Source organism: Marmota monax, unplaced genomic scaffold (genome assembly GCF_021218885.2).
Source record: "Marmota monax isolate L192 unplaced genomic scaffold, Marmota_monax_Labrador192_F-V1.1 WCK01_AAM20220418_F8-fsc00037, whole genome shotgun sequence".
In the NCBI taxonomy this organism is placed as follows: domain Eukaryota; kingdom Metazoa; phylum Chordata; class Mammalia; order Rodentia; family Sciuridae; genus Marmota; species Marmota monax.
The window spans coordinates 15,023,494-15,042,500 of record NW_026693245.1 but is presented as its reverse complement, the minus strand read 5'-3'; the positions used below and the strand labels follow the sequence as shown (position 1 = coordinate 15,042,500).

The 19,007-nt window shown below is 36.4% G+C and overlaps 3 protein-coding genes across 11 annotated transcripts in view; 1 reads left to right on the top strand and 2 right to left on the bottom strand.

Moving 5' to 3' along the window:
- The window catches only part of Ipo11 (importin 11), a 210,906-nt gene extending 207,137 nt beyond the window's left edge, over nucleotides 1-3,769 (bottom strand). Inside the window, exon 1 of the mRNA XM_046456311.2 lies at nucleotides 3,634-3,769. The gene's annotated coding sequence lies outside the window, so the exon portion shown is untranslated. The remainder of the gene's footprint in view (nucleotides 1-3,633) is intronic.
- A 13-nt stretch (nucleotides 3,770-3,782) lies between these two features.
- Dimt1 (DIM1 rRNA methyltransferase and ribosome maturation factor) lies at nucleotides 3,783-15,568 on the top strand. Of its 4 annotated transcripts, none has more exons than XM_046456323.2 (12): nucleotides 3,785-4,075; nucleotides 4,428-4,501; nucleotides 5,013-5,099; nucleotides 6,928-6,989; nucleotides 7,069-7,162; nucleotides 7,247-7,296; nucleotides 8,534-8,657; nucleotides 8,794-8,886; nucleotides 10,447-10,511; nucleotides 11,542-11,605; nucleotides 13,357-13,463; nucleotides 15,116-15,568. In XM_046456323.2, exons 1-12 carry the CDS (start codon nucleotides 4,000-4,002, stop codon nucleotides 15,156-15,158), a joined length of 939 nt encoding a protein of 312 aa, XP_046312279.1. In that variant the 5' UTR covers nucleotides 3,785-3,999; the 3' UTR covers nucleotides 15,159-15,568. The 4 variants fall into 4 exon arrangements, with proteins under 4 accessions (XP_046312281.1, XP_046312279.1, XP_046312282.1 ...); XM_046456326.2 differs by having other exon boundaries at nucleotides 3,788-4,158; XM_046456324.2 differs by having other exon boundaries at nucleotides 3,788-4,284.
- A 424-nt stretch (nucleotides 15,569-15,992) lies between these two features.
- Kif2a (kinesin family member 2A) overlaps nucleotides 15,993-19,007 on the bottom strand; it is a 68,679-nt gene continuing 65,664 nt past the window's right edge. For all 6 annotated transcript variants that reach the window (XM_058583139.1, XM_058583140.1, XM_046456317.2 and 3 more), the window contains one exon: nucleotides 15,993-18,568. In XM_058583139.1, coding sequence (XP_058439122.1) covers nucleotides 18,483-18,568 — 86 coding nt within the window. In that variant the 3' untranslated portion in view covers nucleotides 15,993-18,482. The remainder of the gene's footprint in view (nucleotides 18,569-19,007) is intronic.

The window sequence follows — 19,007 nt, the reverse complement described above, 5'->3', positions numbered from 1 at the left end:
AAATAGTTCATATAGTCATTTTCTAATTAAAACTATACACTCTGTTTAATAAATTTTAAACACATGAATGCTTGCAAAGCTCTTACAAGAAATCAAATCCAAAGATGGAAAAGGGGTGTGCCAACTAAGCCTGCCCAATCAGGTCATAAAGATATGACTGAACCCTGTTGTTATCAGCCTCATTTGTCCAAAAAAAGGCCATGAAAGTTCCAACACTTTCTCCTCCTGAGCATAGCAGAGCTGCAGACTCTGTCTGTACAAGTACATACAAGTGTAAATTATCACACCATCAGAGCAAAAATCTGTGTGATTATATCTAAAAGATTATTATAATTTTAATAGAAAATAAGGGGAAAGCAAAGGGACATTTTGAGGAATCCAGGTCTCTAGGTGTCCTGAAACATTTACCTCTCCACAGGGTATCAGCCCAACTAAAGGACAGAACTCATTCCTTTCTTTGGCCAACAAAGACAATGCTTTCCAAAATATTTTAAAGTTAAAATAATGCTTATTTTTAAACTATTAGGGCCTAAAATAAGAATAAAGAGACTGAATAATGGACAGAGGAGCTTTTCTGTGAATAAAGAAAGTAAACTTCAGAGCATGTATTTTTTGACAATGAGTTACTGACTTCTGAACTTTCTTGCTTTCTTCCAGGCTCCTTCCAAATGGCCGGGGTCATTAGGCATTAAGTTGCTCCCTTTCAAATAATCAATATAAATAATTTGCACTTATTTTAAAAAGTGTCAGAAAGAATAAAATATGACCATGCTAGTAGGAGTCAGAGCAGTGTGGGGGCCATGAGCTAGAATGTGAGCAACCTGTAGAAATTGGAAAAATAAGGGAAAAGTTTTTTTCCCCACAGCCTCTGGGAGAAAAAAAAAAGCCCTGTAGACTATTCTTAACTTCATCTCCATATCCCAAGATAATAAATCTATGTTGTTAAAGCAGCAAGAGAAATATATACATATTATAGGGCCATAGGCTTTCTAACTTACTACACTTCATTTATTATTGCAACTTGTACAAAATTAGGACTTGAGCAAGTCTATGTTATAATACAGCTCATTGGATGTTTACAAGTTTACCCATTAGATGTTTATAACATACCATATAAGGATTAAGACTTTGAGAAATGATTTCATCTTTGTTACTATAATTCATAGATTAATTTTTATTCAAAACTTCAAACTATAACAAATTCTTTTAGTAAAGATTGATTATATTAGCTATGATATGTTCATTCAATTGAATGCCTGTTAAAAATGATGCAGATTTTATTCATTAATATTAAAAGATGCCCAGAATATTTAGTTAAGTAAGAATAGGAAGTTAGAAGAGTTTTATGTATCCAAAAATTTTGAAAAACATACACCAATATTTTAATAGGTGTGAATTCTGGATAGTTTCATCATCTACAATCTTTTAGTATCTAAATGGTTTTTATTTATGTATTTATTCAAGTAATGCTTGAACAGTTCAAAATAATAAATACAATTATTTCTAGTTTGGAAAAAGAAATACAATAGCAAAAATAAAGTGAAGTGGGTATTTCTCATATTCTTCTGGTGAAAATGAAAATTGATTAAACTGTTTCTGAAAATAATTTGTCAATATATATCCAAAAACTAAAATGTTCATATAATTTGACTAAATAATCTCATTCTTGGAACTTTATACTAAAGTATATAGAAATATTCTTCATGAATGCACTAAAATGTATAAGACTCAATTTTTTTTACATGACAAATGGTACAGAAATGATTTACTAGTAAACATATACATTCACAAGATGAAATCTTCTTCTTCAGGAGCTGTGAATATTGATTATCCAGGGTATGAAATTACTTGAAAAAGTGTTTTTTCTTTGTGGTACTGGAGATCAAACCCAGGGGCTTGTACATGCCAGGCACTTACTCTACTACTGAATTACACTTATAGACACAAGTGTCTTTTATGTTATCGTATTTATGGAAAAAAAAAAAAACCAGTAAATTGTATGTATACCCTCACTATGTAAAAACATGCATTACTAAAACAACAAAAAAGAAAGAATGTGTCAAACTGATCATAAATTATTCCAGCATAATGAAATCATAGGTAACATTTTCACCTTTTTTCTACTTTCTGTATTTTCCAGGACTTTTACAAGTTGTTTTTTGTTTGATTTTGTGATTTTGTTTTCAATGTAGCTGTCCTATCTTTGGGTCCCTGGAAATTCATAGGAGTGGAAAAAATAAAATTAGCTTTACTTACTTTATGCATTGATTGTTAACTTGGATGTAGCCTTTTTTCTCCCTTTCTCATTGCTAGGGATCCAACCCAGAACCTTTAGCATAGTAGGCAAGTGCTCTACAACTGAGTTACATTTCCAACACAGACATAGCTTACTTTAACATTCATGTCAAAGATTTAATCTTTAAACTTAATATTTTCAGATCCTCTGGATCTTATTTTAGATTGTCATTAAAAAAAATAAAATTTATTTAAATTATAGTTGGAATGTCTGAGCTAGTACCTTTTTGCTTCACTGTCCATTGACCAATGAAGGCAAAGGACTATGATGCCAACACAGAGCTGGAAGTAGAAACCAATGAAGCCCACAGGAGGTAGGCTGGTGCCTTATTTTGACATAGTAACTAGGTTCCACCCCCATCTCTGACACCTGTAGCATTTAGGCAAATACCTTTATTCTTTATGAGACTGGATTCCCTCAAGTGTAAAACACGATAATCATGCTTGCCCAAACGACTTCATGTTTCATTGAAAATAGCCAGGCTTGGTGGCACACGCCTGTAATGCCAGAGACTTAGGAGGCAGCAGGAGGATCTTGAGTTCAAAGCCAGCCTCAGCAATTTAGCGAGGCCCTAAGTAACTCCGTGAGACCCTGTCTCTAAAAATATATTTAAAGGGGACTGGGAATGTGGCTCAGTAGTTAAGCGCCCCTGGGTTCAATCCCTGCTACCAAAGAAAAAAAAATAATAGAAAATAAGAATTATGTAGAAAGCATTTTGAAAAACACAAACTGTGAAACTGTGATACGAAAACAAGGGGGAATGCACACAATCAATTGCTCAGCAAAACAGTTTTCTTTAGTAATGACAGGAAAAGACTTTTTTCCATAGAGTATACACTGAAATTTTTAAAACCGAGAGCCACTACATTGGAAGGTGAAATTGACGCAGATCTTGTATTCATGGAGGTTACAGTCGGGTTGACACACCCATTACAACACCCAATACATACGTATTACCACACAGCGTTTTGGAGCTTTTGGTTGATCTCTCAGTGGAATAAACTTTGAGAGCAGTCTCTAATATGTAACCGTGAATTTCCAGCAGTGGCCTATATACAGCTGGGGCTCATAAAAAAAAAAAAAAACGTACAGAGAATGAATGATGAAGCACAAAGGGAAGTAAAGGAATCAGAAGCGCTAGTGGAACTAGAGGCTAATTCCATTTTCGGAGTTCCCTTCTATACAGCAAGCAGAGGAGAAACGTAAGGAGTTTCCACCCTGCAATCTGCACGTAAGCAGGAAAGAGACACGTGAAAGAAAACTTCTCTGGATGTCAGCGATCCCAGAACCTGGCCTATTAGAGGAGGCTTAACCACATTAAATAACTTAAACCTTACGCTTAGAGTACCACACAGCTTCTCCGCTAGCTCCTTGTGGACGGCGACGAGGTACCCCGCCCCAACTCTAAGCCAGCCAATCCAAACTGTCAGACTCGGTGGCGCGGGGCCTTCTGGGATTCGTCGCTCCCGAGTCCAGGCTTTCCTGCAGCTGCTGATTACAATTTCCGGCGACCCCTGGGCTCCACGCTCAGCACCCTTCTGGAGGAGGAGTCCAGGGCGTACGGAGGCGGAACTTGGGCCTCGCCCCTTCCCCACGTCGTGCGTACCGTGACTGGCAGCGTCTCTCTAGTGCTGCAGAGACTATAGCTTTCAAGCTTTGGGACTTGTTCACTTCGCGGGCCTAGATTCCCGCTTTCTGCAGGGATGCCGAAGATCAAGTCAGGGGCGAGCGGCTGCCGCAAGCGACAGGAACAGCGCCGGGAGCTAAAAAGCGCCGGAGGTGTGGACAGCCGGGAGGAAACAGGGTTCCGGTCCAGTCTTCCTGCGGGACCATTCCTGGCGCGGACCGAGGCCCAAACCCGGGTAGATGGCCCGCCGCCACCTGCGCTCCTGAAAGCGCGGATGTCGGAGGTTCCTGGAGCGCCGGCCCCAGAGCCCAGCGCGTCGCCTCAAACAAGGCCCGCGGGGGGATGGACTTAAAGCAGTGTGGTCAGTCCCCGCCCGGGGTGGGATCTTCGCTGGCTTCGTTGGCACAGTAATCTAACCCCACTACCGATCCCGCTTTCTTCTCTGGGACGGCCTGATATCTAATCGTGGTTGAGAAGTTAAGGCTGTTTTGTGTTTTCTTCCAGGACTCATGTTCAACACGGGGATTGGGCAACACATTTTGAAAAATCCTCTCATTGTTAACAGCATTATCGATAAGGTGGGTGTGATGGAGGAACGGGAGAGAGGAGTTTGTTGGATTCTTAATTTTATTTTCACCATACTTAAGCGAAGAGGGACATAAAGTAGATGTTTGGTAAATATTTGTTGAACGAATTAAAAAATGGTCTAGGACTCACAGGCTGGGTCAGAATTGAGAAATATTGATTCTTAGTCAAATTCATCATACACAGTTCTTTCCCATTTGAATTTGTTGGTATGAACAGAGTTGGTAACAGGATGCTATTGGAATCATTTCCTAAGTAGAAAGACAATTTAGAAAGAAATGCTATTCTTGTTTTTCTGACTCCTAAAGATGAGAAGTATGCCCCAGGTTAAGAGAGGTCTCAGCTTTTCATTTGCACCTAATATATTAATTTTGGAACCACACATATGAAGAAATCTCATTAAAATGAAGTCCGAGTAAGATCTCTGAACGCTTACAAAGATGTTCAAGTATAAACTGTGTTCCAAAATGCTATAGGATCTCAAGTGGTTGTGCTTGCTTTTAGGCTGCCCTAAGACCAACGGATGTGGTGCTGGAAGTTGGACCTGGAACTGGCAACATGACTGTAAAGTTGTTAGAAAAGGCAAAAAAGGTAAAAATGAGGTTTAATGTTTTACTATCACAAATGACTGTAGCAAGCTCAGCTGGTATACAAACATAAAACTGTCTTAATTGTAATGCTTGATTCCTTACTAGGAATTTTATCTTAGAAAGTATGAAATATATTAGGAAAACTGGTCATATTAGCTGAGGATGGAGGCACACACCTGTGCAAATTAGGGAGGCTGAGGCAGTAAGATCACAAGGTCAAGGCCAGCCTCAGCAACTCAGGGAGACCCTGTCTCAAAATAAAGGGCTGGGTGTGTGGCTCAGTGGTTAAGTGCCCTTAGGTTCAATCCCTGGTACCATTAAAAAAAAGAAAGAAAAGAAAACTGACATATTAGGTATTTTGACAGGGAATTAATTATTGTAGTTAGAGGACTAAAAGAACAAAATGGGAACACTAAACCCCAAAATAATTACAAAGATCAGTTAACCGCCTTTAGCCCTAGAGAAACAAAGCAAAGAAATTGTGATTTTTGGAACCCAGAAATTTATAGAAGACCTGCAGAGCTAGAGTTCATGCCTCTAAGATTGAGGTGCCACCTGGTCACTTCTAGTAACTTTTTTGTGTTTTGACTAATCCAGCTTTCAGTTAAGTGGAATCATTGTTGGGTCCTTGGTGGAAGCAAGAAACACATTTTAAAGGGCTTATCTAAAGAGAGTGATGAAGACTCTTTAGAGATGTATGGGAATGGGATTCAAGGAATCAATAAGCATTAATGAAATAATGAGGAGTAGCTACAGCAGGAAGCAGTTACCATCAAAAGGCCTGGTTAAAAGGGGAGAGACCAAGGAGAGTGTGATTTATTGAAGAGAAGCCACAACAGAACATAGCTCCTGCTGAAATATCTACAAGGCATGGAATAGGCTAGGAAATAAATACCCAATCTCTCCATTATAGGTACTCATATTGGTGCTTTTATTTATTTATTGGTGCTGGGGATAGAACCCAGAATCTTCACATGCTAGGCAAATGCTCCACCACTGAGCCACAATGGTGTCCAGCTATTGCCTTTCACTGGCCAATCCCAACCAGAAGCCAAAGTATAAGGGAGCTGGACAGCATTTATATGGCAAAGCAAAGGTGAAATGAATATCAAATATAAGGTGAAAATATAAAATGAATCTGGGAGCCAGAAATAAGCAGCACGTGTTCTAAGCCATACACATGGTCTTCTTGGAAGTCAATGAAATCTAAGAACATATTGCAATAAAGTTACAAACATAGCTTTGTCTGCTATCTATTTTCACTTGAGAAGTGACTTACGCCACATGTTCTGGATCTCAGTTGATAAAAGAAGTAATATACTAGGAGTAGTTTTGTAAACTCTGGTCTAAAAACACTACATACATATTGTATATTCTTTTTTATCCACTGCTTAGTTACAAAGCATAGAGACAAAGCCAACAGAACAATTCTGGTGATTACTTGAGAATCTCACATAATGTCCTCTTTTCTTTTTTTTTTTTTTTTTTTTTTTTTTTAAAGAGAGAGTGGAGAGAGAGAGAGAGAGAGAGAGAATTTTTTTAATATTTATTTTTTAGTTTTCGGCGGACACAACATCTTTGTATGTGGTGCTGAGGATCGAACCCGGGCCGCACGCATGCCAGGCGAGCGCGCTACCACTTGAGCCACATCCCCAGCCCAAATGTCCTCTTTTCTGGGTGATGTTTTTTCTTTGTTGTTTAAAGTGGTAGAAAATAATTGAAGGAGTATGGTTAGAAATTGGAAGACAGTTTAAATCATATAAGAATTACTGGTTGGGTAATAAGATACTTTCATAATGAACCTAATAAATTTTTTTTGTTTAATTTAGGTAATTGCCTGTGAACTTGACACAAGGCTAGTAGCAGAACTGCACAAAAGAGTTCAGGGCACGTGAGTATACACAATAGAATTAAAGTGCATTTCGGTCTCTTGAAACAACATTCTTCTAAATTTATTTTCATATTATTAGACCTCTGGCCAGCAAACTTCAAGTTATGGTGGGTGATGTGTTGAAAACAGACTTGCCATTCTTTGATACTTGTGTGGCAAATTTGCCTTATCAGGTATGTCCTCAAGTTGTCAGAATCATCTTACTAAGTGTTTCTATGATGTGTCTTTCCTGAGAGTAACTAGTAATTCTCTTACAGATCTCTTCTCCTTTTGTCTTCAAGCTTTTGCTGCACCGACCTTTTTTCAGGTTTGTGACAAAAAAACAAGAGTTACTGCCATATTTAAGAAAGATGGACAGTTTAGGCCAGGAACACAAAAGACAGTTGAAAATGAAAGTCAAGTAAATTGAAAAACTATTGTAGACTTTTTATAGAAAACATTGATTTGTATGGAGGTCTTTTTCTTTTTTCAATTGACCAGAGTTATTTTGTAGAGCATTGGGAGGGTAGTATGACTTTCCCTATTTTCTAATCCTCTGCCATTAACATAAATCATACTATTTTATTACCTTATGTCTACATAAATTGCAGTGGCTTCCTAACTGGTCTCTGGTAGAGTCTTTCCAGTGGCTTTCAAACTGTAATTCAGATACCCCTTAATGGTTATAAAGTAAATTCAGTGAGTCATGATCATCCTTTTTTTTTTAATAACATGGAATAGAATATATCAGAAGGCATTGTACATGGTCCAGGTGATATTGTTTCATGAAACTTTGGTTTGAAGTGTATAAACAGAAATACATATAGATATTTTTGTAATTGCAAATATATTTCTCAATGTGATTCACTCACAGAAAAGAAAGTTGAAATGCAGCTTTGAAGATGATTTTGTTAGCCTCCCAAAGTCTCCCTGTTTGAAGAAAAAAGTCCATATTCTTTAAACTGTTAAACTAACAGGACATAATATCACAACTTGCCTTTCCAGCCTGCAGTATTTCTTAAAGTATTACCTGCCACACAAATATAATTCTGCTAGTCAATTTTGTGTGTTTATATGTAGTACTGATGATTGAACCTTTGGGTGCTTTACTACTGAACTTACATACCTAGGCCTTATTATTTTTTGAGACAGGGTCTCAGTAAGTTGCCAGGGGTGGCCTTGAACTTGAGATCCTCCTGCTTTAGCCTTCTTAGAAGCTAGGATTACAGGTATGCACCACTGTGCCCAACAACAGAATCAGTTTTATTGTTTTTGTATAAGGGGTGATGTACTGATACAGATCTGAAGTACCTACTCATCTGATGTTTGAGGGCAAGCAGTCTTCCTTGGGGTTAGGGATATGGCCATTATAAAACATAACAAAGCCAACTATTTTCATTTTGTGGTAACAAAACTAAAGCTTAAAGTTTTCTACCTTCTAACCGGCTGAACTCATCATCAACTACAGATACTGCTCTGCTATTTCCTTTCCCTCAAAATTTATTGTAGTCAAAGTACATTCATAGTTAATAGTGATGATTTCCTTATTCTTGTTTTCTTTTCAGATGTGCTATACTTATGTTTCAAAGAGAATTTGCCCTCCGACTGGTTGCAAAACCTGGAGATAAGTTATACTGCAGACTCTCAATTAATACACAGCTATTAGCACGTGTGGACCATCTAATGAAAGTAAGTGTATTTTATTACTGAAATAGGCTAGTAACCTCATCTTTTGAGCATCTAGCTGTGCCTTTTGTGAGGACAGAATCTTTGATTACTAACTAAAAGTTGCTTTTGAGAGGATTAAATGTTTTCTGATTAACAGGTTGGAAAGAATAACTTCAGACCACCACCCAAGGTAGAATCCAGTGTTGTAAGGATAGAACCCAAGAATCCACCACCACCTATCAATTTTCAGGTGAGGTTAAAATACTATATCATTCTAAAACAAAAGAACTCTAACTTAGAAAATCTGTGTCTATAATAGCAGAAAAAAAATATTGTAGGTCTAAATAGATAGGAAAATGTGAATTACAGCTTTGTGATGATGGAGTAGATGGAATAATTTGATGCATGATAGAAAGACAAAACATATGTCTGTAAAAGACACAATTAGAATGCAAATGCATTGCACTTAAGAGAGTATAGCTCTGAAAATCTTATCTATTTGAGTAACTTGTAAAAAAGGTAAAATGAAAATTGTTTTGAGTAATATTTTGGGTAATACTCTGTAATAAAAATTCTTGTTTTTGTGACTTAAAAAAAGAAATCTAGACTACTTGATGTCAAATCTTACTATAGTCACTTTATGGAAAAACATAATTGTTTGATAAACTTGTTTTAAGTGATTTGTCCATAACTCCTTTAAGGAGGTTTAGGTGCATTACACAGGCTATATCCTAAATCATGTCTGTTTTGAATCTCATTTTTAATTTTTTGTGGGTTTGATAATAGAGATCAAAACTAAAGGTGTTTACCATTGAGGTACAACCCTCATCCTTCTTATTTTTTTGAGATGAGGTGTCACTAAGTTGATGAGGATCTGTGTTAATAAGGCTGATGTCAAACTTGTGATCCTCCTTCCTCAGACTTTTGAGTTGCTGGGATTGCAGCTGTGTGACACTGCACCTGGCTGAAACTTTTTTTTGGGGGGGGAGGGGGCGGTATCAAGGATTGAATCCGGGGCATTCAACCACTGAACCATATCCCCAACCCTATTTTCCGATTTTATTTAGAGACAGGGTCTCACTGAGTTGCTGGCACCTCACTGTTGCTAAGGCTGGCTTTGAACTTTGATTCTCCTGTCTCAGCCTCCTGAGCCGCTGAGATTACAGGCATGCACCACTGTGCCTGGCAGAATCTTATTTTTGAACACAATATGGTTCTTCGTTCACGTGTGGACTTTGTACACAGTACTGGGGATTGAACCCAGGTTTACTCTACCATTGAGCTACATCCCCAGCCTTTTTTCTTTTGAGTTAGGGTCTTGTTAAGTTGCCGAGGCTAGCCTTGAACTTGCAGTCCTCCTTCTGCAGAGTCCCTAGTAACATGGAGCCAAGTACAGTGACATATGCCTGTAATCCTAGCAACTCAGGAAGCTGAAGCAGAAAGATCACAAGTTCAAGACCAACCTAGTCACATACAGGACTATTTTACATTTTTTTCTTAATTTAAAAAAATATATATTCAGTGAAGTGCACAAAGACACCAGAATCAAGAGTACATCTTACTTTAGCATACCATATTCATCACTCAAGGTTTCTTCCAGTTTTATACATCAAAAAACAAAATCAGGCTGGAGCTCAGTGGTAGAGCACTTGCCTAGCACGTGTGAGGCACTGCATTCAATTCCCAGCACCATATGTAAGTGAATAAAGTAAAATAAAGGTCCGTCGACAAATTAAAGAACAAAACAACACCTAATAGGCAGTGGCAAGGAGTTTGGTGTTTTGAGGAAAATATCCATCTTCTGTTTCAGGAATGGGATGGCCTAGTAAGGATCACTTTTGTAAGGAAAAACAAGACACTATCTGCTGCATTTAAGTAAGTATATTACTAATTTCTAATATATGAAGGGCCAGTGCCCCAGACGCCATCCTAGAATCTGGTCCTTTTCCTGAATAGCCAGCCCAAAGCATAAAGATTATTCATCCAGACAGACTTCATCCTTTTAACTATCGGTGCTTTAGAAGGCAGAATAATATCATGAAGAAAGTTCCTAGAGTTGGAGTCAGATAAGAGTTATGGAAAATTAGGGGGGGAAAAAGGAAAAAAGACCTGACCATCTACTTGTGTAGGTTTTTTTTTCCCCCCTCCCTTATCGGAAAAATGTAATAAGCTGAGTGCAGTGGTGCCTGTGTGGTCTCAGTAACTTAGGAGGCTGAGACCACATTATAAGTTCAAGATCAGCCTGGGCAAAGCAAGACCTTGACTCAAAATTTAAAAGCATAAAAAGGAGTGGGGGATGTAGCTTAGTGGTAGAGGATCCTTGGAAGATCCTTACCAAAAAGAAAGAAGGTGTAATGATGGCCCACCCATTTAACATTTGTGGATAATTTGTGCCATTTTATTAACTTGGAAAATGAAACACAACTTAAGGTCTAAAGGAAAAAAAGAGGCGAGCCAGCTTTATACGGTTTGGAGATTTAAAAATGCTTATGTAGCCAGGCACAGTGGTGGATACCTGTAATCTCAGCAACTTAGAAGATTGAGGTCAAAGGATGACAAGTTTGAGGCCCACCTCAGCATCTTAGCAGACCCTGTCTCAGAATAAAAAATAAAAAGAACTGGGCATGTGGCTAAATGGTATAGTACCTCTGGGTTGAATCCTTAGTACCAAAAAAAAAAAGGGGGGGGGGATCTTGTCCATTTAAAAAAAAAAAAAAAGATGTTTATCAGGACTCTGCTTTTTAAAAATAATTTTTGCATCATAAAAGTTTAAGTATTCAACACCTTTTTATTTAAATTCCTTAATTTTAGCAAGTGGAACATAGATTAAATTTTATCTGAACAGAAATTATGTACAAAATCTCTGATTTGGAAGTAATATTTATATCACTTGTTTACGCTATAGATCAAGTGCAGTACAACAGCTGTTAGAAAAAAACTACAGAATTCACTGTTCACTCCATAATATTGTAAGTATAAGTTGTTTTAATTATTTGTTATAAAATATTCATCTATTTTTTTTATTATCATGAGATTAACTTTGTACATATCAGTGATCCTTAAGAGACAGTATATGATATATAACTAGTTTAATTTTGACTTGAATACTGACTGGTATTACGACAGGGTGGAGTAGTCGAGATTGCTCAAGATGCTGTAATAGATCTTGAGCAATCCCGACTACTCTACCCTGTCGTAACTACTAATAGCTTAAAAAAAAAAAAAAGGATTATATTTAGCTGGGCACAGTGTCACACACCTGTAATTCCAACAGCTCGGGAGGCTGAGGCAGGAGGATTTCGAATTCAAAGCCAGCTTCAGCAAGTTAGTGAGGCCCTAAGCAACTCAGTGAGACTGTGTCTAAATAAAATCCAGAAAAGGGCTGGGGATGTGACTCAGAAGTATCCCTGGGTTCAATACCAGGTATCCCATCCCCTCCCCACAAAAAAAAAAAAAAATCCGATTTAGCCAAGTTTTTTCTCAATGCTATAAATGTATAACTTGCTCATTTTAAAATAATTGTGTACAATTTGCTATCCTCTGAATTGTGATTGTCCCATTTGGTACTCATGTAGCAATCATAAATTAATTTATTTTGGTACTGGGGATTGAACCCAGGGGTGCTTGACCACTGAGCCATATCCCTACTCCTTTTAATTTTTTGAGACAGGGTCTTGCCAAGCTATTTAGCGCCTCACTTAATCCCTGAGGTTGGCCTTGCAACTGCAATTCTTCTGAGCCCCTGGGATTACTGGTGTGCAATTACAAATTTAAAGTTTTCTTTGTAGCTATTTTTTTTTATAAACTTTTTAAAAAAATATTTTATTTCTTTAGTTGTAGTTGGACACAATACCTTTATTTTATTTTTTACATGATGCTGAGGCTCGAACCTAGGGCCTCACGCACTAGGTGAGCGCTCTACTGCTTAGCCCCAACTCCAGTCCCTTTGTAAATATTTTTAATACCTAGAAACTGAAGTAATACAATACACTATAGGCTACATAGCAGACTTCTTTGTTGTGAATTTCATACCACTTAACACATTCACACATTTTTTTAAACAAGAGTCAGAGCTGCCCCCTTCACGTGGAGGTAGCCCCCACTCCCTTTCCTGATTTAAAGTATGCAGTATATTCATGCGCATATTCACATGAAGATGAGATGTTTGCTTTTTATGGCTCAGATCTTATATGGTTTAATGCACCACAAATACTGTCTCCATCCTATGTTATGGGTAGGTCATGAAATATCAGCTTAAGTAAACTGTTAAGCTGGATTAAGAACAATTTTTGAGTAGAAGATGTGAATCAAATATGAAACACTTAATATTCTAAATGATCAGAGACAGGTCATCTCAGAAAAATTAACTGGTTAGATGAAATTGTGGCAATAAAATGTGAGAATTTTGAAAGGAGTAACAGCTGCTTTAAATAAAATTTCTAGCTTTATGAAGTCTGAAATTAGTGAGTATTTCAGAATTTTAATGATGAAACGGGCAATATAGATGATACCCATTCAAGATATTCTGTGTTAAAGTGGTAAAAAATGAGCCGCTTAACTAATTAGAGATCTCAGTCTTATCCAAACCGTCAGGTTTTCCACGCTGTCATCAACAGATGTATTAAAACTGACTATTTAGGACTTACTGGATTAGGCAAAAAAAGAGCCAAGGGAACTTCATTAAAGATATGTTCATTTATTCTGAATCTTATATTGATAGATAATACCAGAAGATTTCAGCATAGCAGATAAAATACAGCAAATCCTAACCAGCACAGGTTTTAGTGACAAACGGGCCCGTTCCATGGACATAGATGACTTTATCAGGTAATTACAGGGTTTTTTTGCCTGTGTTTACATTTTACTGTGGTACTTTTAGATTAAGAGATTTAAAGGCTTTTAAGTGGTATAAGGTGCTACCTGGGAGAGTTATTGCATAGCACTTCCATGGTATGGAATAGTATTTGGTATAAGATGGAGGCTAGTTAGCTGCAGCAGAATGAACTTTTTTTTAATTTTATTTTTTTGAAGAACAGTCCCAGCCAGAAGATTGTTAATGTGTGTTGTAGTCTGTGTGTTCCTTCCCTCCTGCCCTGCCTTCCCACTGCCAACTCACATTCATAGTCTCTCAAAGCCCATAAGGTTGAAAAATCATAACACATGTAACTGCATGATTCTTTATTGGGAATCGCTATCATTAAATAGATCTTATCAAGCATGAAATGTAAGTTATAATCTGTTTATCCTTTTAGTATTAGTTGTTTTATAGTCTGAAGGAAGTTCTATATATATTTAGTAAAATACCTGTCAAATTACCTGGGCAATTCAGACCAAAATTTGCTTTTCTTTAAACTAAAGCAGTTAAGTTTCATGAAAATAAGGCTTCAATTAATCACCTAGATAAAATAACCTGTACTCAGTTGATCTGTTTTTTACTCATTAACACTAACTTTCAGAACTTTTTAGCTATTTAGCCAGTTTACTTTTAAAGCATCAATGCTTTAGATAGAGGATGAATTTTTAAAAAAATTATTGTAGATTGTTATAAATCATTGTTTTGACTTCTATGCTGAAAACATGTCAACACAGTTAATAGATGATAATCCTAAGAGTTGAACACTACTCATATGTATCTATACTTTGCTTTTTTGTACATTTTAATTCATCTGTTATTATGGACAAGCCTGGAAATAGTTTATCTTGATTGCTTCATTCTCACTAAATTTCTTTAGGGTGCAGTTTGCTAATAACTAAAGTCAGTTGTTGGGTGCAGTGGCGCATGCCTTAATCCCAGCAGTTTAGGAGGCTGAGGCAGGAGGATTGTGAGTTCAAAGCCAGCCTCAGTAGAAGCGAAACACTAAGCAACTCAGTGAGACCCTGTCTCTAAATAAAATACAAAATAGGGTTGGGGATGTAGACCCTGTCTCTGAATAAAATACAAAATAGGGTTGGGGATGCGGCTCAGTGGTTGAGTGCCACTGATTTCAATCCCTAGTAAACCCCGCCCACCCCCACTCCTAAAAAGGTCAGCTAAGTACACAGGTATCCACAGAGAGAAACAATGTTTAAAAGATTTTACTTTGAACCTCAGCTCAGAAGAATATGAAGACTGGTGATTCATCTGACTTCTGCCTTAAATTGCAGACAGCTTCTTGTTCAGTTAATTAAGCTGAAATAGAACAAATGCCAATGAGCTCTTACGCTTCAGACAGCAAAAATGTAAAATAATTTCAGTCAGGTTCAATATAATTTAAAACATGTATGTTATAACAAAAAAGAAGTACCAACATGACATGGTTTTTATCCAAGTTATAAATTCAGCTGGAGAATAAGGTTTCTTTATAATGACTAATGTTAGGAGTTGGATGGTTGCATTAAGTAAGCTGATGTGTGCATGTATTATTAGTTATGGTACAAATCTATACATTATCACAGTGTCACAAATTAGCTTTTTAATATCATTGCATTTTGTTTTTTAGATTGCTACATGGATTCAATGCAGAAGGTATCCATTTTTCCTAGCTATTTGGAAAATAATTTTGTCAAGGTCAAGAAAAAATTAATTCTAGATTTCTAATATTTGAGAAGACAAATTCTGCTTTTGCTCAACTGGAACATTATTTGCTTGACTATTTTTTGTACTGTTATTTTGTATTTTTAAGGCAGTAACAAGTCTTGTTTGTTTTGAATATACTCCATGTGGCAGGGTTCAATCTATACACAGTAATCTTCAAGTTCAAGAGCCGCAGATACGCACAACCTTAAACTTACCATTTCTAGCAGTTTATCTTACATCTCTTTACCATGTTCTATACTGTAAAGACCTTTTTAGGCCATCAGCTCTGTTCCTCAAGTTTAAGTGTGTTAAATTAGTCACATATTACCTATCCATTTCTTATTCACATGTACAATAAAATATTTGTTTCTTAAAATGTTATTTGTTTCTTTCTTTTCCCTATTTACACAGTTTCTTCTATTGTCACCTACCGCTTCAGCTATAGTGTTGCAGCATAAGCTACATGGTGGTTCTGGGTAAGACTCAGTCTGTTGCTATCATACAATGCCAGGCATGTTCTGAGTTTGACTCCTTATCTATAAAACGAGGAAGCTCAGCTAGAATGAAATTAACTATAAAATTATATCATTTTTCTTGGAGAGATAATCAGAGTTTTATAATTCAAAAATAGGTTTTAAAATATGTGCTGTTAACTCCATAAAAAAAAAAAAAGTTTTTTTTTCCCACAACTACAGGTTCCTGGCATTAATGAATCTATATAATGAAAAGTTTTAGTATTTTTTCATATACCTGGTATTTACTTTTAAGCTATGTAAAAATTATCAAATTGAGAATTCCAGTAGAGTCATATACAAGTTTTATTAGCTACTCAATTCAAATCAATATAGTGTTAAATATATTTTAATTAAGAAAATTAATAAAAATACCTTCATTGATATTTGGCTTTCTGTATAACTAAAACTTAATAGGAGTGATTCCAATTAATTTGCAAAGGTACACTGAGTAAACCTAGAAGGGAAGATATTTAAGTCTGGCTTCAAAGTCATATAGTAAATGTTACTAGTTAAAATAATATTTATATATCAGCTTTCTGAGAAAATACTAAAAAGTATTAAATTCAGAACAAAAAAATGAAGTTACTTAGCTGTACAATCCAGTTTTACTACATGAATATTAAAAATCTACTTAAGGGTAGATTTTTTTTTTTTAATCTCACAAACCGTTTACTTTGCAAAGTTCACTTTTGTCCTAGCTTTGTCCTAAGGTTGAATTCAGCTTTCTTAGGTTGTTTCCCTCTAGCCTTATAAACTGCTTAGTTTTAGTCCCTTTTCTGTTCTTCAGTTCTCACCTCCCAAGTTCTTTGCTGGTACTAAATTTTTGAAAAACCTTGACTACCACTGAGAATGAAGCTATCATAGTATAAGGCAGCAAGTAGAATCATCTCTAAAAAGACCCTCCAAAGAATGGTATCCATCCAATGCAAATAATATCAAAGCTAATCTGTTTTGCTTACACTGCTCAAGCTTATGTCTTCATTGCCCTTTGTAGATTAGTTAGTCTCAAAAACTGCCTTTTTTATACAGTCCCTGCAGTGTCAACAGTTACCACTTCTCCATTCTTTGAAATAAACAGAAATAGAATACATCTTAACAAATGCAAGAAAACCTGAGTTCCTTCCAAAACAAAGGTCATTGTATTGAAGTAAATTATCTCTAAACTCATACCATAGATTTCATTTATTAATAAGCATATTATGAAAAATCTACATTTTAGATTTCATGTTTACAGAGCTTTTCACCATGGTATTTGAATTTCTCACAGATACCCTCTGAGAGTATTATAGACAGTGAAGTAGAGAATCTGGCTCATGACTCTCTGTCATAGCTTCCCTTTGGCTCATGGATGAGCTACTCGTTCCCTAGAGTAAATCAAAATAAGATGTCCTTCATAGATTTTGTTATTCATCTACTCCTGGACACTATCCTGGGAACACAGGGAAAACTCCGAGAGAGAAATTTCTGACAAATTATTTACATGGGAAAAAAAGGCCAGTTTTCTTTCTTAGAGTACCAATCTGCAAAAATAACTGCTGCCATTTAAAGAGTAGCATACCTTACCACCAATCTGTTGGTGAGAATTTCACTATTCCTACCAAATAATGGTGAAACATCACATATTAAGTACAGGATGGAACTTCGGTTAGATCTGCCCTTTAAGGCAATGTCAACTCTCTCAGCTTAATTCTTTTTCAAGGGAGTTACTGTCTACACTTGGCTTAAACTAACTACTATTATGAACTACTTTCAATGTACGTATAACTGTTCATGCATCAGAAGCCAATTTCTTTTAACAGTACATTTAAAGTCATATTTTGGGGTGCTAATGAACACTTCAACTTAAGAAATGGTACTGGAAATGATCAAATTGCACTATTACTCTTGTTAATACCACACTGGCACACACACTGCATATATATTTATCATCCTAAGATAAAACTCTTCTCAGAATTTCATTACTTTTTATTATACACCAACTAGTTTATATTTTAGTTTTTTTTTTTTTTTTTACAAAGAAAATGCTAAGAAAATTAAAATCACGTTATGGTTTTAAAGTCATAATTCCAGATTTCTTTACATATAGGATGGAATGGTCCAGCAGCTATGTCCACTGTCACAGACTTTAGTTCCGTTCAATGATATGGCACATCCTGCAAAATTAACTAGTCACACAAAAAAATGTCTCAAACACAGTAGAAATGTACACACAATAAAGGTAATTTACAATGACAAATAAGGAATGTAATTTATCATGGCTGTGCTTAAGAAATTTAGGGTCGATAGCCTTAATCAAGGCACAGAGCAGGAAAAGGTGAGCACAGCTCTCTAAAAGTAGGCAAGGTATGTACAATCACTGATGAGGTATGCATGCACGCAAAGGATTTAAAACTGTTCAATCTCGCTATGAAAATTGAACTGAGTTAACAGGAAATGCTGTGGCTTCTCCCTACAATTCACCTCTGGATCAAGTCCACAATCTTACTTCATCACATAGAAAATAAAATTGGCAAGGATCTCCAAAAGTAAATCGCTATTTGGGTAAATGAAACAAAATGCTTCACTAATTCCAACTCTTCGTTGTGCCTCCTGGACTAGAAGCATTTTGTAGACTTTTGAGTGTTTCACAAAATTGAAATGTCATTCAGGTGAAGGACAAGACATTTTCCACAGACACTTAAAATTTCAAACTTTCGAATGGCCCTTACAGCTGAACCATTTTATGTTACAGTAAGTAGTGAGGGTTCTGGGGATCCTTCCGCAGCGAATACCAATTTAAAGGGCACGGGGTCTCTTGGGGTTAATTTGCTTGCTGGCTTGTTCTTCTTCTTGTAGAGCTGCTCGGAAAGATTTCACTTTATCTTGGAAAAAGAAAGAACAAAGGAATAAGTATTGCATGCAAAAATAGTATACAACTATATGGATCCTATCAAGATTAGCGCTCATTTCATAACATTAAATCACTATTTTCCCTTCTGTTCCTTCAGAACTAAATATAATGCTAGTTGATGATGGACCTTTATTAACTTATTTACTTATATGTGGTGCTGAGAATTGAACCCAGTGCCTCACATGTGCTAGGCAAGTACTCTACCACTGAGTTACAACCCCAGCCGTCGACTATGTTTCATTACAAATTCCTGGAAATGAGCCTTTTTCTATAATAACCAACTTCTTGAAGGGCCCACTTTTAAAAATTAAGCACCCTATTTGCTGCTAAAAACTCTACATACACACAGCAAACATTCTATCCTGCATTAAGCAAGAGACAGATTAGCACAATCACAAGTACATATTTGA

Coding starts and splice junctions, on each gene's coding strand:
- Dimt1 (XM_046456323.2), top strand. CDS start 4,000: ATGCCGAAGATCAAGTCAGGGGCGAGCGGCTGCCGCAAGCGACAGGAA. Junction 4,076..4,427: donor GGAGCTAAAAAGCGCCGGAG/GTGTGGACAGCC, acceptor GTTTTCTTCCAG/GACTCATGTTCAACACGGGG. Junction 13,464..15,115: donor GACATAGATGACTTTATCAG/GTAATTACAGGG, acceptor TTTGTTTTTTAG/ATTGCTACATGGATTCAATG.